The 26,850-nt window shown below is 41.9% G+C and overlaps 1 protein-coding gene across 1 annotated transcript; it reads right to left on the reverse strand.

The window, feature by feature from the left end:
• On the reverse strand, positions 1 to 26,430 carry LOC100616778 (zinc finger protein 665-like). The gene is made up of 5 exons (XM_056825761.1): positions 26,127 to 26,430; positions 24,863 to 24,993; positions 11,282 to 11,408; positions 10,093 to 10,185; positions 1 to 7,783 (listed from the first exon to the last, which is right to left on the reverse strand). Exons 1-5 carry the CDS (start codon positions 26,137 to 26,139, stop codon positions 5,544 to 5,546), a joined length of 2,604 nt encoding a protein of 867 aa, XP_056681739.1. The 5' UTR covers positions 26,140 to 26,430; the 3' UTR covers positions 1 to 5,543.
• Positions 26,431 to 26,850: the final 420 nt, after the last annotated feature.

A 26,850-nucleotide genomic window follows, 5' to 3' on the forward strand; every position in this document is an offset into this window, starting at 1 on the left:
TTCAAATTAGGATCTTTTATTACAAAATATTTTTAACCAATTACATGTAATAACAAATTTCTACACAAGTTTTTCCAAGTTATAGGATCCAAACTGTCTCCCTTCCCCCCTTCCCTTTCCTGTCCCAGAGCTGGCAGGGACATGAGACAACTGTCTTCCTGGGAACCAGCCAGCCTAGAGGCTTTGGTGTCCTCTCAGGGTCTGAATGCTTGCCCAATCAAAGGGTACAGTGGAGACCAAAATGGATTTTCAAAACTGTCCTTCAAAGAAAGAGGGGTACAAATTCGTATTAAATTCACATAAGAGATGACTCTTAAAGCACACAAAAGAAAGAATACATTTGGGAACTGTTGTTTCAAGGTGCAAGAAATGACTCTGCTCTTCTGGGATGGTCACAGAGTCTGTGATTATTTCCAACCCCCTAATCATTCCTCAGATCCACACAAAACTAAACGAATGGTGATGGAATAAATCCTTAAGCCCACCAAAGTCCTGGCAGTAACATATTCCTAACTGTGTCCTTTCTCGAATTCGAGCAAAGGAAAGGACTTTAGGTGAATTTTCTTTACCTTTGCACCTGTCTAAGTGTATCAGGCACAGGAAATAAAAGTCCAGCCAAGGGAAATGAAGGCTCAAATCAACAGAAGACCTACAGAGACAAAGAAAAAAAAGCTCAGAAGAGGACGATACTTGGATGAGGTGGGATCCAGGCTTCAGGAGTCCTTCGAGAGAAAGACCCCACAGTGGAGCTCCTGGAAATGTCTCCTGGAAGGACCAATGGATCCTGGAGTCTGAATCCTCAATCTCTTGGGGAGCCAGTTTGTAAAAGAATTGTGAATGTGCCCATCAGAGTGAGGGTCTCTGGACAGACCCAGCATGGGCTGAAATCACAAGCTCTTCAACCGACAGAGATTTATACACCAAAGAGCTAAACTGCCCCAGTTCACCCCAGAAGGGGGCCAGTCCATCTTCCGTTCCCTGGAGGTCTTCCCCTACCTTCTCCTTATGGGGCTGCATCTGTAGCCATATATGGAGATGGAGGGACAGCCAAAGTCATTCTGTGGCCACGTGAGGGATCACAAACGCCTCAGGAACATCCGGACACACTTCAGGATGCTGAAGGCAGGCACAGACGTCCCTTGGCACCGAGATGATGGAAGACGCTCCATCGGAGAAAAACTCTTACTCACACTCTGGTTGTGCATTATTTATTGTCACTCACAGTTAGTTAGTCAGTCAATCCCTGGGATCATGACTTCTACCTTATCACTAAAATGCCAACCATCGAATGGGGTGACATTTAGGGAACAGAAAGAGGCATGAAGCAAGGAATACCAGCTGACTGAAGCTGCTTCCTTACAGCCTGCTGCTTTGCTAACGTTGTCTTTGGAGCTGGTGTCTTAGTTGTGTCTACAGAGTTCCACAAGTTCGCCATCCTGGCACCTGCCCAAAGCCCTCCTTTGCTGTCCTCATCGCCCAGGCCTGCGCCTTCCATTTCTTTTGTGTCATTGGCACATCTAGTGTTTCCAGTACGAGATTCCAGGCTAATGGCAATGCTGGCCTTCCTTGTGTCACCCTTGGTGTTATGGGGAAGCTTCTAGTTTATGGCTGTTACCAAGAATGCTTTGTTCATTGTAGATACATTCTGCTTTCATTTTAAGAAAACCTCCAGCTATTCTTAAACTTTATATGACTTTTAACAGAAATGGGTTCTGTTTGGTCAATTTTTTCTACATTTGTTAATGTAGAAAATTAGGAAAATTTGTAATTTAGGAAAAAATTTGTAATGTAGGAAAATTAGTCTCTATTTTTCTTGTACTTTTCAAAACCATAATCGAGGCATTGAAGGAATTTAGTAGGACTTCTTCTTTACCTAGTTTTCCAAACAAGCAGATTTGTTCTTTAAATGTTTGATAGAATTTGCTGGTAAATCCATCTGAGGCCAAACTTGAACCTAGGACCTCCCAACTCCACACGTAGTGCTCCATCTGCTGTGCTACCTAGCTTCCTGCCAATTAATTTTTAATTTAGGCTTACAAGGCCTTTTAGTGAATGTAATTTTTATTGCATTGTGGGGAAAAGGTTGCCTTTTCTAGTTTTGCTTGTTTTCATTTGTTGTGAGATGGTCGGTTGTAAAGGTTTTGTGGACAGCTGAGAAATAGGTATACTCCATTCTATTTTCAGTCTAATTTTTCCAGGAGTCTCACATCTACCTTTTCTAAAATTCTATTCCTTTTTTTTTATTCTAATTTATTTTTGGTTAGCTTCATCCAGGTCTTAGAGGAGTACGTGGTGGACCTCACTAATACGGTTTTCTTGCCTCTTTCCTCGTATAACTTATTTGACTTTTCCCTTAAGAATTTGGAAACTGCTTTTTGGTGCATCTGTGTTCCATATTGACATTAATGCCTTGTCAATCGTAGCTTTTAGCAAAATGTACTTTCCTTGATTATCTCTTCTTCTTAGGGCTATTTCTAACGTTGCTTTGTCTGAGATCACTTTTGCTACACTTGCCATTTTAACTGTAGCTGATGTGAATTCGATTCTGCTCCAGACCCCTACTTTAACTCTCTGAGTGTCTTCATGTTTGAACAACAAACATATTGCCAGGTTCTGTTTTATTTTTTTTTAATTAAACCCTCACCTTCCATCTTGGAATCAATACTGTATATTGGTTCCAAGGCAGTGAGGGTCAAGTGACTTGCCCAGGGTCACACAGCTGAGACCAAATTTGAACCCAGGACCTCCCATCTTTAGGGCTGGCTCTCAATCTACTGAGCCACCTAGCTGCCCCCTGTGTTGTATTTTCTAATCCATCCTGCTATCCTCTTTCATTTTATAAATGAGTCCATTACTTTCATAATGATAATCGCTTACTGTGCATTTTCTTCCCCCTTATTCTCTTCTATTTATCTTTAGTAGATTGGCCCTTTCTCAAAAATGTTTTGCTTTCTGATCATTAACACTAACCTCCTTGACTCTGTACTCTCATAGAACCCTCCTCCTACTTCTCCAGCTGTGTTTCTGTACATACTCATATACATGCACAAACACATACACACAAAATATAAACTTACACAAAATTTTCCCTCTAATTTAAAAACTTTTCCTTGAACACCTGTTTAATATGGGATATTTTTCTTCATTCTTTCTTCCTTTTCTCCTCTTTTAGTGCATCCCTTTTTCTCACTATTCCTTTCTTCTTTGGGGATCATCTCAACACAATAGACACATACCCATGCCCTCTAAGTAGTCTCCTCACTACCCTAATGATCATAAAGTTCTTAGGGGATGTGTGTATCATCTTCCCATTTAGGATTGTAAAGAGTGGAGTCATTTCAAGTGCCTCATGATTTCTCACTCAATTTTACCCTTTTTTGTTTGAATGTCAAATTTACCTTTCAGCTCTACTGTTAGCATTGCTGAAATGTCCTCTATTTCATTAAACAACCATTTCCCCCCTGATAGTGATGATACTGAGGATTTTCTGAGTAGGTTCATTTTAATTATTACCCTACATTTTTGCCTTCCAGAATATCATATTCCAAACTATCTAGCCTTTAAGAGTTATAAATGCTAAATATTATGTAATTCTGATTATGGCATCATGGTATTTCCATCCTTATTTCCTAGCAGTTTGAGGTACTTTCTCCCTAACCTAAGATGTGTGGATTGTGCTTATAATATTCCTAGGAATTTTCATTTTGGGATTTCTTTGAGGGGATGACCAGTAGGCTCTTTGAATTTTTTACTTCTGCCCTCTAGTTATATCTAAGTAGAATTCTGTTACAATTTCTTATAGATGAGGTCTAAACTCTTTTGTTAGCATGGCTTTTAGGGACTTCAATAATTCTAAATATTGATTCCAAAACAGAAGAGCAGTAAGGTCTAGGCAAATGGGGTTAAGTGACTGGTCACACATCCAGGAAGTGTCGAAGGCCACATTTGAACCCAGATCCTCTAAACTCCACATCTGGTGCTCTATTCTCTGCATTACCTAGCTGCCCCTAGTTCAATCATTTTTTAGTGTTTCTCCTTCATCCCCTTTCCAAGTCAGTTATTTTGCCTGTGAATAGGTTCCTATTTTGATTTTTTTTTTGCTTTTTAACTCTTACTGTTTCTTGATATCCCACCAATGTATTACATTACACCTAACCAATTCTAATTTTGAAGGAGTTATTTTCTTCAGTGACATGTTGTGCCTATTTTACCATTTAACCAATGATGATTAAATAATTTTTTCATCTTTTGCATGCCTTTTACTAAGCTTTTCATTCTCTTGCCATGATTTTTTAAAATTATTTTTTCTTTTCCCAAATTTTCCTCTACCATTCTTATTTGCTTTTTAAAATTTCGTTCTAGAGCTCCTACAAGAATCTTTGCTGAGTTTGTGTTCATTTTGCATTTTTCTTTGAGGCTTTGTTTGTACCCGATGAGGCCAACCTTCCTAATTTACAGAGAACTGAGGCATAGAAAAGCTATTCCTTGCCCAGTTACATAGATAGAGAGCATATGAGGATGGATTTGGACCCAAGGCTTGCTGACTCTAAACTCAATGCCCTATCATTATACATGCTGCTTGCCTCAACACTGTTTTGAGTATCAATTACAATTATAAGAAAAGTGACTAAATTGTCCATACCTTTTACCCATTGGCTCTACCATAAGACTTATGACCCAAGGAATAGTATTAATAGTGAGTATTTACATAACGTGATTTAATGTTTGCAAAGTACTTTAAAGGTAATATCTCATTTGATCCTTACATCTACCCTAAGAGGTGGGTGTTTTTTTAATATACATTCTACAGATAGGGAAAAGTGAGGGAGTGATGCATTAAAAGGCTTGCCCAGATTCACATAGCTAATAACAGAAATTGAATGTGAATTAAAGTATTCTGGTGCCAGTAGCAACACTTTACACTGTGCTACCTACCATCCTAAAGACATAATGTCCAACATTAACCACACTATTTTTACTAGAACTTTTTTTGTGCCATTGAAGAACAAGGAACAAGGTAGTATATTAATCAATTGGGGAATAGCTCATGAAGTCATGGTATAAGAATTCTATGGAATGTTACTGGGGAGTACTGAGAAATAATAGAAATAATTTTCAGAAGAAAATCCATTACCTTTATAGGACTTTGTGCGCAATATGAAATTTAGATTATCTAATTAAATCTGTGCTGATGCTGGAAGGCTTTGCTTGCTAATTAGATCCCTAAATGTTATTTTGAGTAGAACTTCTCCAACACTGTCAAATTTAAAGCTATGTTAAGACTTTTCTACAATCTTGATTCTATAAGCCATTCTTTCAGGGTGAATATTCTGGTGTCTAGACACCTCCCACTTCCAGCAAAAGGCAGGTTCCCGATGAGCACACTCCTAAGGTTTCCCTCCACTATGAATCCTCAAATATCAAGTAAGAGATGATCTCTGACTGAAGGATTTCCCACATTGGGTCCATATTCAGCTTATACTCAGAATGACTAATAAGTTCTGTACTCCATTTGACTGCTTCTTCTGCCTGAGGTAAGATTTCTATCTAGTATGAATTCTCCGATGGGAAATGAGGGATGACTGTTTCCTGAAGGTTTTGCCACATTGATTACATTCATAAGGTTTCTCTCCAGTGTGGATGGTCTGATGAACAACAAGAGATGAGCGGTCCCTAAAAGTTTTGCCACAGTCATCACATTCATAGGGTTTCTCTCCAGTGTGGATTCTCTGATGTAGGACAAGTTTGGAGTTGAATCTGAAAGCCTTTCCACATTGATTACATTCATAAGGTTTCTCTCCAGTGTGAATTCTCTTATGTTCAGCAAGATTGGAGCTCTGTCTAAAACTCTTTCCACACTGTTTACATTCATAAGGTTTCTCTCCAGTGTGGATTCTCTGATGTTTAGCAAGACCAGAATTGCACCTGAAAGTCTTTCCACATTGATTACACTCATAAGGTTTCTCTCCAGTGTGGATTCTTTGATGTAGAGCAAGACCGGAATTGCATCTGAATGTCTTTCCACATTGATTACATTCATAAGGTTTCTCTCCTGTGTGGACTCTTTGATGTAGAGCAAGTTTCGATGTGTTTGGGAAAGTCTTTCCACACTGATTACATTCATAAAGTTTCTCTCCAGTGTGGATTTTCTGATGTAGAGCAAGGTTTGAACTCTGTGTGAAAGCCTTTCCACATTGATTACATACATAAGGTTTTTCTCCAGTATGAATTCTCTGATGGTTAGCAAGACTAGAGCTGTGTCTGAAAGTCTTTCCACATTGATTACACTTATAAGGTTTTTCTCCAGTGTGGATTCTCTGATGTTCAGTAAAACTGGAGCTCTGTCTGAAACACTTTCCACATTGATTACACTTATAAGGTTTTTCTCCAGTGTGGATTCTCTGATGTTCTGTAAGACTAGAGCTCTGCCTAAAACTCTTTCCACATTGATTGCATTCATAAGGTTTCTCTCCAGTATGGATTCTCTGGTGTTCAGCTAGATTGGATGTGTTTGTGAAAGTCTTTCCACACTGTTTACAATCATAAGGTTTCCCTCCAATGTGGATTCTCTGATGTAGAGCAAGACTGGAGCTCTGTGTGAAAGTCTTTCCACATTGTTTACATTCATAAGGTTTCTCTCCAGTGTGGATTCTCCGATGTTCAGCAAGACTGGAGCTCTGCCTAAAATTCTTTCCACACTGATTACATTCATAAGGTTTCTCTCCAGTGTGAATTCTCTGATGTAGGGCAAGTTTGGAGTTGCATCTGAACGACTTTCCACAAAGATTACATTCATAAGGTTTTTCTGCACTGTGGATTCTCTTATGTTGAGCAAGACTAGACCTGCATCTGAAAGTCTTTTCACATTGATTACATTCATAGGGTTTCTCTCCAGTGTGGATTCCCTGATGTGCAACAAGACTGGACTTCTGTCTGAAACTCTTTCCACATTCATTACACTGATAAGGTTTCTCTCCAGTATGGATTCTCTGATGTTGAGCAAGTTTAGAGTTGAATCTGAAAGTCTTTCCACACTGTTTACATTCATAAGGTTTCTCTCCAGTATGACTTCTTTGACATTCCATAAGGGATGAGTTTTTACTGAAAGTTTTAATATGTTCAGGATACTCATAAGATGTCTCCCTTGTATGAATCTCCTGATGGGCAGTAAGGAATGACTGTCTCCTGAAGGCTTTCCCACATTGCATACATTTATGCAGCTTTGGGCTAGTATGAAATTTTTGATGGTGATGAAGTGATAACCGTTTCTTAAAGGTTTTACCACAGTCATTACATTCATAATGTTTCTTTCCATTTTGAATTTTCTGGTGGTTAGTGAGCTCTGAATTATGACTCAAGGCCTCTTCAACTGCATTATGTGTATAAAGCGTTTCTCTAGCATGACCTTTCTGATGTATAATTAGTTCTGATTTTAAGTTGAAAGTCATCTCACAATCATGACATTTATAGGTTTGTAATACCGGAGTCTTCTTCTGAGACTCAAAGAACTCTATTTGTTCCACAAAGGATTCCCTATATTTACTTTCCTGAGAATAATTATTGTCTGAGATCATTTCCTTGCACTGAATTATGATGGAATATTGCCTCTTTCCATTTTTATCAAATTCATGGTGAACCTTTTGGGGTTTTTCTATCTTGAAATCAGAGACCCAGATTTCTGTCAGGCTGAAGTCACAATGATCATCATTCATGAATCTTTGCTGTTGTGATTCTTCCCTGAGCTTTTCAGTAGTCTCTCTCATTTCAAGCCTCCTCTCTCCATCTGAAAGAAAAAAATGCATATATGAGGACAGGTACACATAAAATATACCCAAATATATAAGCTTCTCTTCACTGACAAAGTAAACTTATTTATAGTTTATTTCCCTGGCAAAGAAAAGATGCTTCAAAATTAAATGGGCAGAATCAATCATTAGAAAGTTCTATTACCTCATATCCCCCAGGTTGACTTAATTTACAGAGAGGTTCATGTACAGTAACACTGGAGCTTCATACAAACGTGCAACACCAAGCAGGATCAGCATTCTGATTACGTTCCCACTTTGGGCCAGGAGCTCAGAATGTCAGAATAAGATGACCAACATCCCTGCAGCTGAGACCAAAACTTAAACCCCATGAAGGGCAAGATCTATTCACAGTATTATATGCTCTCTCTACATGAAACTTTCTTTTTATTTTCAAAAGAAAAATGATTTTGTTATTGCATGCTTACTTGCTTATATTTCTTTTTCACCCCAACCTTTACCTTCTGTCAATATCATTTCAAATATGTAACAACAGCAAGGGCTGGCAATCAGGATTAGGTCATTTGCCCAGTATCACACAAATAGGAAGTGTCTTAGGCCAGATTTGAACCAAGATCCTCCTGACCCCAGGCTTGGCCCTCCATCCACTGTACTACCTAGTTTCCCCTCACATGTTTATAGGTCTAATTGTATGTGCAGATCATTATGTAAGTAATGGTTTAAAAAAGTCAAATAGCATGTATGCAGTATCATTTTAGAGGTATTGTTGCACAAGTCTGAGTTAATGTCAAATAAATACTAAAAGAAATGTACTGTAAGAAAGCAAGGGAGATCCAAAAAAGCATCTACTTCTGCTTCATTGACTAACTAAAGCCTTTGACAACAGAATGTGGCACGTCTTCAGAGAGATGGGAGTATTGAATCATCATATTTCTCTCCTGAGGAGCCTGAAGGTGGGTCAAGAAGAGAGAACTGAACATGGAACAATGGGCTGACTTAATATTGGAAAAAGAGCCTTGTCCAGGGGGCTATTTGCTTTGTGTCACTGCACTGGAGGATTTCCCTCATTCCCAGGATATCTTGTTAGCAAGTTGGGGGTATATGTGGGGCACCATGTAATGGCTGTCTACTCTTAGGATTATTGTGACTGTTTTCTCCTCACTTCTTTGCTCTTTCTTGACCTGCCATTCTCTTCTCTCCTTGTGTACTTCTGTTCTTGTTGAACTCAATGTAGTTCCATACCAAAATCCTCTCTTTTCCCTCTATAAGCTAAGATTGAGTTTCATGGTCTGTGGCTCCCTCTCAAACCTGGACCCACTGTACATCGACCCTGACACAGGGATGGCATTTTGGTCCTCTTCAATTAGGAAGGATGACAAACAAACAAACTCCTTCTCAGGATCCCACTGCATTCTTATTTCCTTTTTTTAAACCCTTCCCTTCCATCTTAGAATTAATACTATGTATTGGTTCTAAGGCAGAAGAGCAGAAAAGGCTGGGCGATAAGGGTCCAGTGACTTGCCCAGGAACACATAGCTAGGAAGTGTTTGGGGCTAGACATGAACCCAGGACCTCCCATCTCCCAGTCTGACTCTATCCATTGAGGTACCAGGCTGCCCCTCCACTTCACTTTCAATCCTCTCTTCTAGTGTTAAATGTTTACATTTTTTATTAGCTTGTGGTCCTTCCTGTTTCTCTTTATTGATCTGTTTGATGCCCATCTCTGTGGGGTTTCCTTGGCTTCCCCTCATCCCTAGAATGCTCATCCTGCCTTCTCTGAAGCCCCAGTGAAGCCCACCACCCACAACAAGCCTTTTGCAATCCTCCTTGACCAAACTGCCTTCTCCTTCTAGATCTACTGCAAAATTATTCATCCATGGAGTGTGTTTTACATCCTTGTGTCCAGGTTGTTTTCCCAACAGGCTGGGGAGTTCTTGAGGGGCAAGAAGATGTCATCTGCTTTTCTATGAATCTCCAGCACTTCCCACAAGGCCTGACTTGAAAAAGATCTTGGGAAGAGCTTGTATTAGACAGCTGAAGCCCTTTTGGGATGCTTTCAGCACAGTTCCATGACCCAAGGTTCCAAACAATAGATCCTATAGGATCCAGTTTGATTCCTGGAAAATAACCAAAAGGTCATGGAGCCAAATCCCCTTATTTCACAAATGGGGAAACTGAAGTTCAGTGGCTTTACCAAGATCACACTATTAAAAAGTGTCTGAAAACAAATTGTAAACCAAGTCTTCCCATTCCTAAATCTATTATTTCCTTCACAGTGGCAAGTGAAGCATAACAGAATTCGTAAACCTGATGTCACTTCACTCACCCAGACAGGAGTTGCTTGAGCCTTCTTCCTCCAGCATCCATGGAGCTTCCACTTGCTTAAAATGGTAGACCAAATCTCTGGGAACTGGAAGACCTGGGCATTTGGAATAAGGAAGGGATGAGGATGGAAAGTCTCTTGTCATTTCTTCTCTTTAGGGAAAGGGGGCATGAAAGACAGGTCATAGGATGGTTCCCAGGACTCCTCAAGGATCATTTCCATGGTATTAATCACTGGGAGCTTTGGTGGAGGATGGGAAGGAGATAACTGAGAATCATAAAATGCTCTTTTTTCTACTTTCATCACAGAAAGATGAGTTAATTCCATATATTCTATTATCTAGAAACTCATAGTGTAGTTGAGAGTGCCTTGGACATGGATTCAGAAAGCTGTGAGTTCAAATCTACTCTCATATACCTACTAGCTAAGTATCTCAGGCAAGTCACTTAACCTCTGTTTGCCTCTTATTTCCTCCAGTGTAAAATGAGGATAAATATCATCTAACTCACAGAATTGTTGTGAGAATTAAATCAGATAATATTTTAAAAGAAATATTTTTAGCATGGTGTCTGGCATATAGAAATGCTTATGCCCTTCCCTCCCTTTCCCACCATTTGTACTGGAATTTGGGGGAGGTATGAAGGAAGAACAAAGACACACTTGCTATACTCGGCTTCTGAGAGTGAGACTAGGAGCAGCGAGCTACAATTTTGTGCTTCTTAACAATAAAGAACACTCCAAAGACTACATCTAATCCAAAGAGGAAGGGGCTCTTTGGGGAGGCAGGGAGTTCCCTTCACTGCCCATCTTTTCAAGGAAAAACTGCATGAGCAGGTTTCAGAAATCTGCAGACATAATTCATGCTCAGGTAGAAATCAGACTAGCCATAATCCTTGACATTACTTTGTAAGGCTGAGATGCTTCAGCAGTGATTTGATTATTTGACCTGAAGATCCCAAGACCAGTAAGAGACAGCTTCAGGAACAGTAAAGGAAACCCCAGCTCATAACAACATTTCAAAGACCTTTTACAAGAAAACCAGAAAGCAGGACAATCCTGTCCAAGGGCATAAGAGATCAGCGTTTTGGCCTTACAAATGATTGATTGGTGCTAGAAACTATGCACACTGGGAAGGGAATGAAGACAGTCCCTTGAGGGTAGATTCAGAATTACCAGGGAACATCGTCCTTACCCAGGGAGAGCATGTTCTCAGCATTCTCCAGCATCACCTCCTTGTACAGCTCCTTCTGACCAGGGTCCAAGAGGCGCCACTCCTCCTGGGTGAAGTCCACAGCCACATCCTGGAACGTCACCAAGACCTAAACCACCAAAGGCCAAAGGCACAGAGCTGAAGGAGACCTCAGAAGTCATCTAATCCTGCAGTCATTAATTTTTTAGAAGGAAACTAAAGCACAAAAAAGATTCCCTCAAAGGCCACACAGAGATAATAGGATGGAGGGAAATATATAATAATCATAACTGTAAATTTGAGGCTAATTTATGTATAAAATGGAAGCTGATGGCAGCCTGAATTAAAAAACAGAATCCTAAAAGACATTGCTTATAATAACACATTTGAAGCAGAAACACACACACAGAGTAAAGGTGAGGCAATGGAGCACAATCCGTCATGCTTTAGTAGAAGTAAAAAAAAGCAGAGATAGCAATCTTGGTCTCAGACAAACCAAAACCAGATGTAATTGAAAGACATAAGTAGTAGGAATTTAATGGTGTTCCAAATCATTTTCTATCATTTATGTTATAGTAATGTGCTTCACTTTTTTAGAGTTTTTGAAAGGTTTTTTAGCATTTAGATTGTTTTGGAGCAATTCTCTTGTCATGCAGGTAAAATTTTTTTTTTATCATTTTCATTTCTTTTTTTAAAACAAAAGATAAGAAATAAAGGATCTAAGCCCCTGTAACTCTAGAACTTAAAGAGAATAAGAATCTAGAGAACAAAAGGTAGCATACTGATGAGCAACATACAGAAGAGTATGACCTGATCTGAAAATATGTTGATTCTTGGAATTATTTCTCCAACCTGCTAAATGTATATAACATGTGTTTGGCCAATGTGTTAGGAATTTGAAGGACTTCCATCTCATTTTGTTCTATTTCCAGTACAGTGATATGACATTGTTTTAGAGTTTCTATTACTTTTGAGCAATTCTCTATCACATGGACAAAATTCTTTTTCCATTTTGATTTCTTCGTTAGAACAAGAGACTCGTGTTCTATTTGCAAACCATTTTCACCTTCAACTTCCATTATTTCTATTACTTATTTTCTGAACAATTAAGGAATTGATTGGCCTCCCATTTTTTGAGATTCCTAAAAAGTTGCATACCTTTCCTTTTTAAAGGCTCTTGAGCCATTTCTCTTCATTTCATGGAATTTGTTGGGAGGGTGTCCTCTCACTCTTAGTAAAGTAAAGTAAGGTAGCCCTTTTGTTGGTTTACAATTGATTACCTGGCTCACTCCCAACCCAAACTTCTAAATTTATTTCCCTCCTATTCCAAACTTATTTTCATCCTCCCACAAACATCCTCCAGCACTGTGGGATGGGGCCATGAACTCCAAACATCTAGTTAAAGAAAAGAGCCCAGCTCACACATCTCATTCCTCACATGGCTATACTCTTTTGGACTTCTGATTGACGTCTTTACCATGCTTCAGCCTCCATTACCTTCTTCCATCCCTTCCATTTTTAAGCTTCCTTTTGTATATTGATTCCCCCCCCAAATTATAAGCTCCTAGTTGGCAGGAGATACCTTTTTTCATTTTCATACAAGCTAGAATGGGCCCCTTTCTCTTTATTATATCAGTATTCCCTCAGTCTGCCATCCTATAAATGGCATAATCAGGGAAGGATAGATCTACCTCCTTACACTGTCCTTTGAGATCCAGCCACATGGGCCTTCTCTTGGTTTCCACCTTCCATTTCTCCTTCGATGTACCTCAAATTTACTCCCTCTTTCTCGCCCCCATGAAGTCCTCTTTCACCTCTCCAGCATCATCTTCTGCAGAAAGCCTGCTGTCTCCAACACTAGGTACCTTTTTTCCTAAACTCTTATTCATTTGGCCCTTTTGTATTTCTTTCAATTTATTCACTCATATTTTGTCCATGTCTATACTGATGTGTACTTGTCATCTCCATTTGAGTGGGGATCACTTCGTTCTTGGTAGCATTCTCCCTCCCACCTAGTATAGTACCTAGCATGTAGAAGGGACTTGAAATAATTATTCATTGACTGGGTCTTTTTCCGGACCTTTTCTTCCTTTGTCACTCTTTATCCTTCTGACGAGTTGAGTTTCTTGGGCTCTGGCTCAAGATCTCTAACCAGCTGTTGCCTCGTAAACTCCAATGCCGTTTCCTCTCCCCCTCTTTAGTTAGAAGATACCAGTAACCGACTTCCACTTGTTCTCTCCACTAGCTTCCATTTTGTCTTATCCAGGCTGCAGTAGCTGTCCAAATGCTCTCGCATGATGGGGAAAGGAGTTTACTGGAATCCTTAGAGCATAGAAACCTAAGGGAGATACATCTAGAACAGGGAGGGACAAGGCAGTATGGTGCTGTTTTTATAGTGTAACAGCCAAGTATTTGGAAACAAATATTTTTAGGTTTAAGGTAAATTTTAGGTTTTAGGTAAAACAAACAGTTTTAGATTCATCATGAACATCACTATCTTATATCCAGAAAATCAACCATAATTGTAGCTTTTGCTGATTTCTTAGGCCTAAATGCTCACACGAAAAAATATTTAGCATTCAGCTTTGCCTACCAGTTCGTGTTGGTTCTAACACATGCACGGAGTGCTGAAAGTCAATTTCTGGAAGAAACTGACTGCATTTTGCTCCGATTTTACCATTTTGCTTTATACGATCCCTACATGAAACAGAGGACCAGCTGCAAAGGCTGGTTCCCTTCAGTGTCTTCTTTCCTCTTCTAATTGGTATAAAAAGATCTATTTGCACGAAAGATAGACTTTAACAGTCTCTGGAACACCTCTCACCCATATCTAGCCTGACAAATAGTTCCCTTGGATTTAGGGCAGCTGAGCTGCACTACTGAAGATCCCTGTTTGTCTGTCTCCTGTAATGATGAGGCGCACTCTTTCTCCCTGCCAAGCACACCGCATTAACAGCCATAACATAATGAAGAGCCCCCCACCCCAGTTTTCTTCTTCTCGTCTAATGTATAAAGAATACTAGCTGAATTGTGGACAGTACACCGTGCCTCCAGGAGTTGGGTTGGGTGCCACACTCTGTTTCTCTGATTCCTGCTGGCTTATTGCCATTAGCTCGTGGAATGGATGAAAGATTCATGCAACAGAGCCAGATCCAACTCCTTTCAGGTCTTTCAGGAAAAGGGACATCAAGGTTGGCACAGATATGGCAGCAGATAATAGTGATGGGAAACTCTATTATGTAAACATTGACTAGAACTACCTCTCTCTCCCTCTGTCGCTCTCTCTCTCTCTCAGAAAGCAGACAATTATGACTTGACTCATTTTCCAAGAAAATATCATCCTTCCAAACATACGAGAGATGAAATGGGAAAACTCTATTTTGAAGTTGATTGTGAATAATAAGAAGAAACTGAATGCTGGAATAGAAATTTTGGAGGAAATTACAAGCAAGTGACCAGTCCCTCCTAGATTAAAGGATGGAGAAGAAATCTGGGGATGGGCTGATGTGACCCCTAGACTTGAAGGAGGAAAATTTCAAAAGGCTCACCCAGAGAAAGGATAGGGATGGTCCCAGGAGCCTGAGATGCTAGAGGGGAAGTCAACTTAAAAACAACGAATGAGGCTCAGTTGATTAATTCTGAAGACACAAGAAAAGTAATCTGAATAAGAAGAAAAATCTGTGATCCCAAGAAGCCACTATCAATTGAAAGACAATTCAGCAACCACTGAAATCTTGAGAAGAAAATGGCTCAGTGGATTGAGAGCCAGGCCTGGAGATGGGAGGTCCTGCCTTCAAATCTTGCCACTTCCTAGCTGGGTGACCCTGGGCACCTCACTTGCCCCCATTGCCTAGTCCTTATACTTTTCTGCCTTGGAACTAATGTACAGTATTGATTCAAAGGTAGAAGGTAAGGGTGTTCAAAACAAAACAAATGTGTAGAAAAGGTTATAAGAAGAAATTTAGCTCAGTAGCTTTTAATCACTTATAAGGATTCTTCTCTAAAAGTTTTAAAAGATGTAACTGTGTGGTTTAAATAAGATAGAATGAAGATAGTATTAAAAGCCTCTGCAATGATAGAAATGCCTGTATCCTTTCCCTTATCTTGCCACCTGAATAAGAGGAGAAAGGTAAGGGGAAAGACAGGGGCACCCCATTCATCACCCAGTTCAGAACCTGAACACCTTGCACTGTGCATCCCTCTTCTTGTGTGTAAAGTGTTGAGTCACTGCTATGCTTATAAAATCTATAAGAACTCTAAGGCTTGGGGTCTCAGATCCTACTGGGAGTCTGTAGACCGCAGCTTTGACAACCTGCAGCTCATACAATAAAGCCAGTTTTGCTCTGACCTTTGCCCAATTCTCTTCTTTTTTACACTTGGCATCAGGAGATGGGACTGAAGACTGGACTTAGTCTCCAGGAATCCCTCCAGCAGAATTTTCCTGGAACTCCAGGGTGGGACCTTCCTTTCAAGGGACCCCTGAAGTCTGGCCTTCCCCTCAGCCAAGCACCCACCCCCGAAGCTAGGTAAAACTAGGCTTTTAGATTTTTTTCTTTTCCTTTTTTGGGGCCTTTCTGTTTTATGTTCTGCATGTTTTCAGTTGGTTTAAGCCTTTATTTCCTTTGACTTCACATTTTATTTCTTGTGATTTTAATACAGTTAGCTACATGCATTCATTTTTTTCTCTGAGAGATACAGGGCTTTTTCAGTGCTTTTGAAATGATAACCATATTTCCCCCTCGTGGTTAGACATTTGCATGGGTAGAGAAGCTTTGTTCCAGGTTCTCTTTGCTTATCTCAAAGAAAGAACACTTAGTGATATGAGCTATTTGGGCCAAAAATGACTTTCTCCTTTTCCTAGTTGTTCAATTTTTCTGTCCTCAGTGGAGGGTTTAGAGCTTATTGCTACAATTGTTCCAACAGGAGCTTTTTTTTTTAATAACAGACAGGAATAATGCTGCTTCAGTATGTCTGTCTGTCTCAGTGTCTGTCTGTGTCAGATATATGTGTGTGTGTGTGTATATATATATATATATATATATATATATATATATGATATATTATATATATATGGTTAACCTCAAAAGAAATCTGTAAAATTTCACAATGTTTTTAAGTGAACTAACTCATCAGTTAGAGAATTGAGTAGAGCCAAACAATAGAATCTGTAGGAATTGCACTGAAGAATTTTGCACCCAGCCATTATTAAAATCTTCCAATGGATTAGCTTTACTTAGGGAAAAAGTCAGAGTTTGGGATTTAATTTCTGATACTATAGGATTTGAATTCAAGATTGATAACAACAAACTGCATATCAGGCAAAGAAAAAGCCTCTGAATTTAAAAAATGGAAAGGTTAACCTTCTGATTCAGTACAGTTGTAAATGAATTCCATATAAACCTATCAGTGTCTCCTAGAGTAGGAGGGAAGTGGTAAAGAAACCCAGGCTACTGTGCTGAGAGGCTTGCAATAACATCAGGGGAAGGAAACAGCCAAGATTTTACTACAGCAACCATGGCAGAAAGGAGAGAAGGAAAGACCCTCTTGGGCAGAACTATCTAAAACATTTTGCCACATGCAGGCTTCAGGCATCCCAGCTCCACTCTTTTATTCATCCTCTTCTATATGCCAAATGACAAAATCCATGTTCACATTGGGGCTAGTTCATAAGTCTGAGGCAGAGAAGCATAAGCCTCAAATGGCCCCTGCTGAAGAAAGAAGTCTCTGATTTGCCACTATTGTGGAAAGAAAGAACATATAGCAGGAAAATGTCATCATAAAAGAAAAGATCAGGGCACAGCTAGGTGGCTGAGTGGAGTGAGAGTGAGGCCTAGAGACAGGAGGTTCTGGATTCAATCCTGACCTCAGACACTTTCTAGCTGTGTGACCCTGAGCAAGTCACTTGACCTCTGTTGCCTAGCCCTTACTGCTCTTCTGCTTTGGAACCAATACACAGTATTGATTCTAAGATGGAATGTAGGGGTTTAAAAAAGAAAAGAAAAGATCAAAAAGGAAAGAATGCTGCTTCTTTAGCCCAAGGCAAGTTGGATGGCCCTGGGCTCCTACTGCCCACTAAAAAGAATGAGGAAAATCCAGGGAAATTAGCAATAACAGAAGAATATAAGAATGAAAGAGATGGGAACAACATAGTAATTTAGGGAATGAACTAAAAATAAGGGAGTCAAAACTGATGGAGATCCGGCAGCTCAGTGTTTTCATCCAAAAGGACCCACTTCTGCCAAAATCTGCTACTTCTGTTCAGTGTATGCCATTAAGATGGACCTAGAGAAAGTAATGACAGAAGAGTCTGAAAACAGCAATGGAAGTGGTGGCTTCAAAACTGAAAGGAAATGAAGGGCTGCTCTATTCTAACCTCTTATTTGTTCCCTGGTACCAACTTGCTTTGTTTATTACTGTTTTATTCATTAGTCCTAACTTATGCCTTGGCCTAACCAACCAAGAAGGAAAAAAAACTGATAAAGACTTTTAAAAATGTTTAATAATAATGATCATAATATCTGTTTATTCTTACATCTGTCCTTCTTTTTAGTGCTGGTGACATTAAAAAGGATGAGAGACAAAGGACAGATGTTAAATTAATGGGAAATTAATAATATGAGAAAGAAATACTTTGATTTAAGTTGGATTTTCTAAGTTGTGTTTGGTTCAAGGAAAAAATTAGTATGTTTAACTTTTGAAAGCAACAAATCTTAATTCCAAGTTGTGATCTTAGTAGTTAGAATTTGAAATTTATTTATTTATTTTTTTAAACCCTTACCTTCTGTCTTGGAGTCAATACTGTGTATTGGCTCCAAGGCAGAAGAGTGGTAAGGGCTAGGCAATGGGGGTCAAGTGACTTGCCCAGGGTCACACAGCTGGGAAGTGTCTGAGGCCAGATTTGAACCCAGGACCTCCTGTCTCTAGGCCTGGTTCTCAATCCACTGAGCTACCCAGCTGCCCCCTGAATTTGAAATTTAGAAACCTTCCACGTTCTGAATCTGGAAATCATTTCAGTATCTGCAAAATGTCTATAAGACTTTATAGGATTACAGATACCCTTGTGCATTGTTGCTCATTTCATATTCTTTAATGATCTTTGATTTAGTATTAAGTAAATAATTATAATTATGAAATTATTCTTTTATTTAAAGAGACCACTTCTAAATTATATTGTACTGACTTGAGAAATTGTTCTAAAAGTATTTTGCAAAAGTATTTCACTATTTTGGCCTCAGACATTCCCTAGCTATATGACTCTGGGCAAGTCACTTAACCCCCATAAGGGAGCCCCTACCACTGCATTGGAACCAAGAAATAGTATTAATTCCAAGATGAAGGGTGAGGGTTTTTTTTAAGCACTTCTCTATAGCCCTGATCATGACTTCATAACTCAGATGTTATTTGGTGCTACGTGACTTGATAATAGTCAAAATAGTCAAAAATAAGTGTTTTATTCTCTAGCCTGCTCCTCTAAGGGAATTGTAATAATTCAGTGTCTTTATTTATTCTGAGTGTTTGAGCAAATCAGGCTAAGTTAGTGAATGATGAAAGGTTAATTAGAATGTAAAATTTATTAGCATAATACTAACGGCAACACTTTTTGATTTTGATAACCAAATCATTAATGCTTTGTATTCTGGAGAAAGCAAATTAAATATTTGAGAGTTTTCCAAATAAGGCTCAAAATGATCCCCTTCAAATCTTCTCAGAATTACATTTCAAAAATTTACTTGGGAATTTCGACAGAAATCACTCTTGCGTTTCAAGTTACTTTCTAAAAACGAAGTCTTTTGACAGAAACTTTGCTCTAGAAACTCTTCATGATTGTGTTGTTATCTTTTAATTGAGAAAATAATAATTGTACACTTAACTATTGTCTGTGAAGAAGCTCCTTAGAACTTCCTTAAAATGCTAAATTGCCAGCTCCTGCTTGAAAAGTTAGGAAATTCAGAGGTCTTCCAGTTTGAGGAACTCAAGCCTTTCCCCATCACACTAGAAGATTTTGGGATTTAATATTCAATTTTCATTTGTGGAATTAGATTTTGCCTCCTCAGAGGTTCTGGAGGGTCCTCGAAGAATTACCCCCCAACATAGCCTCTTACTTCCCTCTAACTTCCTCTTATCAATATCATCCTCTCCTTAAGGGTGAGAGTTCTTTGATTCAATTTCGGGTCTCTGATCATCTTTTGGGGTTCTCACTGTATCCAAATGTCTGTTCAGACTCTCTTTTATTTTACTTTTAAGGTGCTGTCTGATGCAATTTAAAAGTAGGGTGTTTTGTTCATTCTCTTGGGACTTGAGGGACTTCTTTGGAATTATATTGCATACTGCACTGTCATAAAGTCAGTCATTGTGAATTATTTCTCTATAAGCTTGACCATAATTCCATCATGTTCCTAGTTAATCTCCCTTTTCTTTAAATTTTAAATTTCTTTAAATTCATACTTTGCCATTCTAAACAAGGAAATTGTAAATAAAATGTATTGGAGTCTGATCACATGAAGAGAATGAAATGAAATGTCAATAGTCTCGTCATGTGGTCGCACTTGTATGTATAAATGGAGATTTTGAGCCTTTGGACTTCATCCCCCAGAAGTCCCTTAGAATTTCCCAAAATTCCCTTTTCCTGTGTCCCTGCATTTTACAATTGTATTTAAGTGACTGTAACTCCTCCCTCTTCTCTCTCTTAGACCTGTGACTGGGCCAAAGGCTGGCAGTTCTTTTGTTTTAGTGATTAATAATAAAACTTTATAAAATATGATATTTAGTTATTGATTATTAATTTAAAACCCCAAACACTCTTCTGCCTTAGAACCAACACCCAGTATTGATTCCAAGATGGAAGGTAAGGGTTTTAGGGGAAAAAAAAGTGAACAAATGGTCAAAACGTTCATTGAAAGGTAGAGCCTACACCAACATGGTGCCCGCTAGAACATCGAAAAGGTTTTCTGATTGTTCATCATAAATCTCTCATCCTGCTATAATAAAACGAGACTCAGCCTGAGTTTTCTTACTTGGTAAAGTGGTCTGTGATGTGAATCCTGCTCAGTAAGTCACCAGGCTGCCCACCAGAGACTGGGCTGACACCAGAGCGCTATAAGACGACATCCTGACAGTAAGAGCCTGCCAGGGTCACCTGATTTCTTCCATGAGACGCTCCTAATTCTTGACTTACTTTTCTCTCTGGGGGACTCTTTGGAACTTCCTCAAAAGGCTGGAGTGACTTCTGACAGCCTGAAATGCTGAAGTGACTCATGTGGAGTCATGTTAGTGACTGCCGGCCTCACATGATCGTTCTCTGCTTAAATCTTAGATTTCCATTGAGACCATTTTGGGTCCCCATCATAGGAAACTCTTTTATTTCACTTTTGTCTTATCTACTGGCTACTAATATGTCTCAAGTCCCCTTTTCTTGTACTTCCTGTCTTTTATCTCAACCACCCTCACATATACTTTTGGCTGGACTCGAGGGCTCTTACTAAGATTTGAAGCCCTCACACAAAAGGAGAACGAAATCTGTGGGGTGGGAACATATTTTCCTCCCTACATTATTGTCGGTGTTGACATTTACCAACAAGACTTGATTTTTCAAGACTGAATACTGAGGATGTATTCTGAAACACTTCTTAGATCTCCCTTTCAGGGCTGACTGTCAAATCCCTTCTGAAGAGTCAAAAGGCCCATCAGGATGGATGACCTCCCAATAGCCAGCTCCTGGCACTAGTGCTGTCCCTGGTAGCAGTGGGGAAGGCCAAGGAAAACCCTCTTGACTCAGTTTCTCTTGCAAGGCCATCTAAGGCCATCTGAAGGAGACCGCCTCTCTCTGCCTCCATCTTGGCCTGAGACTGAACAGGAACCTTCCCAAGAGCAAATTCAGTTTCTCTGGCTGCTCCCCATCCCTGCTCCTCACTTTGACCCTCATGGCACACTGCACACTGCTGGATTGCTCTTTCCCATAAGGGCTTCTTTCCCTCCCAAGACATCTCCAGGCTTCTAGCCACATCTCTTCCCTTGTTCCTGTTTCACCATCTCCTTCTCTGGGTGAGGAGCAGATACTTCCCGTCTCTTCTCCTGCCACGGGGGAATCTGCTTTCTGAGCTGACCTGAATGTTGCTGCTGCTTTTGTCCTGCTCACATGTCTGCCTTCAGTCTGGTTCTTTCCTTGTATCTTCCTCCTCTGGGGACTCTTCAACAAAAGGGCCCTCCCTGAGCAGTTGCACCCATTTCCCTTGTTCAAGCTTTCTGTCTTTCAAGACAATGGATTGTTAAGGGTAAAATTAGGGGTTATTTACTGAATATATTATACTAGTGGTCGCCAGGGATTAATTCAATCCCAATAAATTATTCAAGTCAGTTTGAGATTTTTATGGTGGTTTTAATTATAATAGAAGGAAGAAATTAAGAAGAGAGAGAGGAAAGGGAAATTAGACTACTCTGGCAAGCCAGATAGGAGTTGGGGGTCAAGGAAGGAGGAAAGGAGGAATCAGTCACCTCACCGGCAAGCTGCAAACGCCAAACCACCAAGATGCCAAGGACACTGCCATGAGCTCCCAACATGGAAAAAAGACCAACATCTCTGAGCCACATGAACGAGAGTGCCCCAGCAAGAGGAAATGATGTAAAATATATAGACCGTTCTTTATATCACTTCCTGCATCTCACATGTAACAATGGTAGCTTAAGCTTGACTTGGGACAGCTTAGGGGGTCTGTCAGTTGTTTCTTATTTGTCACTTGCTAGCACATGTCGGTTATAGGCCATCCTCCTCAACACTTAATCCTTAAGTAAGGGTGTATACATACCTGGTTGCTAGAATTCTAAGACTAAGCAAAATGGAGAAAATCTAAAATTCACAGGATGTTCCTGCCTCTGTCTATCATGGCCTGGGTGACTTGTCAATGGGAAACTCTGGAAATTTTCAAGTTCTGAATTGAGTTCTTCATGAGGTCTGCTGGTGCCCTTCTTGCTGGCCTCAGCTATAACTTCGCTCAGAAACCAAACTCCCTTCCCTGAACCCTCAGGTTGTTGTTAAAGTCATAGCAAAAGAAACAGCCATCTTTAAACTCCTCTGCTAATCTGTTCTTATTTATACCTGATGTCCCCTTACCTTAATGATTGTAGATGGAAAAATGGAAACTTTTCTTGAATTTGAATTTTTTCCTGCAAGTTCTTCCCTGGCAAGGTGAGTGGGGATTGACTCATGTCTTTCCCTTTTACTACATTTTCAGAAAAAATCTTTGTTCCCTTCACTTGGCCTCCCAGATAGCTACGAGCCACCCCATCTAAGGATAGGCAGAAGGGCAGTACAGCCCTGCAAGCATACTTCCCAACAGAGAAGTGAGAGATCTAGTTCTGTAAAGGTAACCTCTAGAGATGAGACTGTTAAGAGCCCTCTCTGTTGGCTATCTCGTGACTCCAAAGTTTTCAATGAACCACCACCATGTTTTATCAAGAGCCACACACTGAGGACCAGACACTGTGCTTAGAGAACACTGCAGAGGAATTCCTCTCATGGCCATCCCTGCTGCTCCAGACCACTAAAAGCAACAGCCTCTGCTTCCTCCAACTCAGTTCCAGCTGCCTCTGATACCTCACAGCTACTGCTGCCTATTCCCAGGAAGTCTAAGGTTGTGCCCTAGAAGGGGGGGGTCTACCAGTGTCACATTGGCATATGTGTTCATCCATCTGATGCTCCTCCTTTTACAATGTGGTGGAAGTGCAGAGCAGACACCCAATAAGCAGCCCCAAGCCCCTTCCTCCTCTCCTCTGACCAGGGACACTGGCCTCCTGGCTGGGCCCTGACCAGGACCCTCCAGCCCCTGACTCTGGGCATCTCCAATGGCTTCCTTCAGGCTAGAATGTTCTCCCTCCTGCCTGGGCCTCCTGGCTTCCTTCTTCCAAGCTCAGCTCACACCTGACCTTCAGAACAGAGCTTCTGGCCCCAGCACTGCCACAACCTCCCTCTGAGAGTACCTCCTGTCCATACTGCAGGGCCAGTGTAGACATGGCTACTGACACTTGTCCCCCCACTAGACTGGGAGCTCCTGGGGGGCAGGGCCTGGTTCCTCCTTCCTTGGGTGCTCCAGCAAATCCGCACAGAGCTCCTTCCCTTCCTCAGTGCTTCTTGACTTGAGCTGAGATATGGCAAAGGGGAGGCAGTCAGAGAGCCCTGGGGAGGGCAAAGTCTGCTCTGAGGAGGACCCTGAGAAGGACAAGAGCTGGGAAGCCTTCAGGGCTCTGCTCTAGGCCTGCCCACACAGGACCCAAGTGGGAAGGGTTTTCCCTGAGGTCCAGTTGGCAGAAGGCAGAGCCTGGCCAAAAGAAACAGTTGGGTGAGCAACTGTGTGTGTACACATGTGTGCTAGTGTGACAAGGAAATCACTTTAAAAAGACTGATATATATTAATTTAAGGTCGCCAAGGAATTCAGCTATGTAATTCCTAAATGAAAACTCAAGTCAGCAGTCAATCTTTTATGGAGTTTAATTACAACAGGAGGAAGAAAGGAATTAGAGATAGAGAGAGAGAAAAGGAAGAGAAGAGAATAGGGCTTAAATACCCCTTCTGTTTAGGCTGGGCCAAAAGGCCCAAGCCCTTAGATAGCTTGGGCAAAGAAAGGAGATCAGTCCCTATTACTCACATGACCAAAAATGGAGAAACAGTCTCCGGGGCCCCCACCTTCAGCTTCCTTCAGAGCAAGCTTCTCAGAGCACACTCCAACCACTCAGACAAACTCCTCAACCCCCCACCCTGAGTCTTCAGACAGCTCTATCTTCCAGGAAACCATCCAAGTTCCCTCCCCTCAGTTCTCACATCTACCAATCACTGTCCATCATTTTCCCTGTGCCAATGGAGGCTCTAGCTTAACCCAGGACCGCCCAGAGGTCTCTGGCTTTGCACATGTCTGTTGAAGGTCATATTTTCAAATAATTAAATCTTTGATCCTTTGCTGCAGCCCTTCCTCAATCCTGTTAGGACTGAGTAGGGTGGAGATTGATTCCAAGTATCTCCATTGTATCAATTCTAAAATCAATCATGATTCAAAGAAATTCCTGTTCTATGCTTAAGCATAGGTCAAAGTCCTTTCCATTGTTCAGCAAAAGGTTTCTGTCCTAAAGTAGTCTTAAGTAGGGAGGAGGAGGAAACTCTCATGCCAATGGGGCTCACATTCCAATAGCCAAGACCCACTATCAATAGGAAATTTTTCAAGTATGAAATTTCCCAATGGTGAAATTTCCAACATTTATAAGTCTAAGAAATTTTGAGGTTTACACTAGTTATGCACAGAGCACACATGGAGTATAAGGAATAGACTAAAGAGGGAAGAGGCTGTCCTTGTCAATGAGCCTTAAGGGAGAACTGAGGAGGCAAAGAGGGGAGGGCAGCAATGGGGGCCCTGAGGGGGCCCAGGAAGGGCCAGAGTGCCAGGAGTGACCCTGAAAAGCAGCTGCAGAGAGCAGGGCACTGGTGCCCCCACCCCATCCCACTGCCTGCCTATTTGTGGGCAGAAACCATCCCGGTTACCACACACTGGCAGCTGCCTACCCAGGCCTCTGGGGCTCAGCCCTGGGCACACTGCACTCACCTGGGCTGGGGGGCCGGGGCTCCCAGGGGCCATCCCTCTGGCTCCTATCCTCGGTCCTCTGCAAGCTCTTTGTCTCCTCTTCCTGGGCAGGAGGCTGGCTGAAGACATTGAGGCAGGCTGAGGTCCAGAGCCTTCAAGGTCCAGGGGGAGGACAAGAAAGGAAGTGAGGCAGAGATAGGAAGGTGGTCTGAGCAGGAAGACTCCCCCCTCCCTCTCTTACTCCTCATCTGCTCATTCTCCTACAAAGACCAGGAGGCAGAAGGGGCTTTGGGATCCCAGATGGGAGGGGGGCAGTGAGAGGCTCCAGGACCCCCCAGTCAGAGCTCCCCCTCTGCCCTCCCTGCAGCCCCTTTGCCCAACTCTCACCCAAACAGAATCCAGACAACAGAACAACTGCCTGGTCTAGGCGGGAGGGAGCTGGGGAAGGCTGAGGACCAGGAGGGCTCTGGGACGGGGCTGCCAGGAATGACCAGGGAAGCCCGAGACTGGGAGACACAAGCCTGGCTGGGATTCTCTTGCCTGGCAGGCTCACTGAGGGCTCTGAGAAGGGAGGCAGGAAGCAGGAGGCCTGGGCAAGGAAGGGGCTGGGAGGCAGAGGAGGACCCTGTAACTGAGCTGAGAGAGGAGGAGGGGACATCCCAATGCCAGAAGAGTTCCAGGAGGGCAACTGAGCCTGGGAAAGCAGGAAGATGGTCCCAGGCTCTAACCAGGAGCTGGGGAGGACTCCTCAGTCCCTCTTTTGGAGCTTAGTTTGGAGGTTGGTTCTCTGGAGGGAAACTGGAGACAGGAATCTCAATGCCTGGGATCTGAAAGGGAGGCTGCAGGAGAGCCATAGGTCCAATTAAGGCACCTTCCTTAAAAGCTTTGGTTCCTGGGTCCTAGGGAGGTCCTGATGGGAAAGAAGCAGGACTCCTGGGTCCCTGCAGAGAGCCAGGGTTGTGGGTGGGGCAAGCAATCTGGACAGGAGCTGGGGGCAGGGAAACAGGGTCCTGGTGGGGAGGTTAGAGGCAGTGCGTCAGGGTCTGCATGGGAGAAGTCTGAAATGTGACCCAATGGTCACCCTGAGGGCAGTGTCCCTGGACAGTTGGGATGTGGTGGGGATCCTGGACAAGAAACAGCAAAGGAGAGCTGGCCAGAGAGCCACTTGTGGGAGGTCCAAGGGCTCCCATCAGCCCCAGTAAACACCATGAGGTCAGACGCGGAGGATGAGACTGAAAGGAAAAGGCAGCCTGCAGAACCACATGGTTTCCTAGCTCAGACCTACCTAGGACCTGCATGCACAGGACTGACTCCCAGAAGGCAGAGAGATGGCGGCGGCGGCAGGGGAAGTAAGACTAATCCCTGTAGATGTAGAGAAAGAAGGCAGCTTGATCTCAGCTCCAATGGTTCAGGTTTCCAGTCAACCCACTCTGGGCGGGTCTTCACAGTCCCAAGCTCCTGCCCCTGCCCAGAGTAGCTAAGATCCAGGATGTTCCCTTTCCTCCAGTTGCTCCTGTTGCCAACAGCTCAGACCCTGACTGCCTCTCCTCCCCAAGCCCTTCCCCCAATCACGAGGAATGTCTGGACCACTGGAATCCCTCTTTCTACTCTCGACTCCTCCCAGGCCTGCAAACTCCACCCCAGGGCTCAAATTCCACCTCTGCCATCACAAGTTCAGGCTGCCCATCTGGGAGGCTCCTCCTCCCTCAACCTCCCTCCCTCCCTCCCTCCCTCTCTCTCTCTGCTCTGAGTCTCACATCCTCCTTCTGAGCAGCATCTCCTGCCTTCTTCCAGCTATGCCCCTGCTACACTCAGCTTCTTCTGGAGGACATCCAGACCCTGCATCCCTCCTGATTCTTCCAATCGTATCCCTCTCCCACATCCCCCAAATCACTTGGCAGGCATCCCTGTCCTCCCTGCAGTCTGCTCCCTAGATTTACCCTAGTTTAACCCCCTCCTCCAACCTAGAAACATTTGCACCCTTTGAGGGTCTTAACCTTTATCTTGTT

Source organism: Monodelphis domestica, chromosome 4 (assembly GCF_027887165.1).
Source record: "Monodelphis domestica isolate mMonDom1 chromosome 4, mMonDom1.pri, whole genome shotgun sequence".
NCBI classification, from domain to species: domain Eukaryota; kingdom Metazoa; phylum Chordata; class Mammalia; order Didelphimorphia; family Didelphidae; genus Monodelphis; species Monodelphis domestica.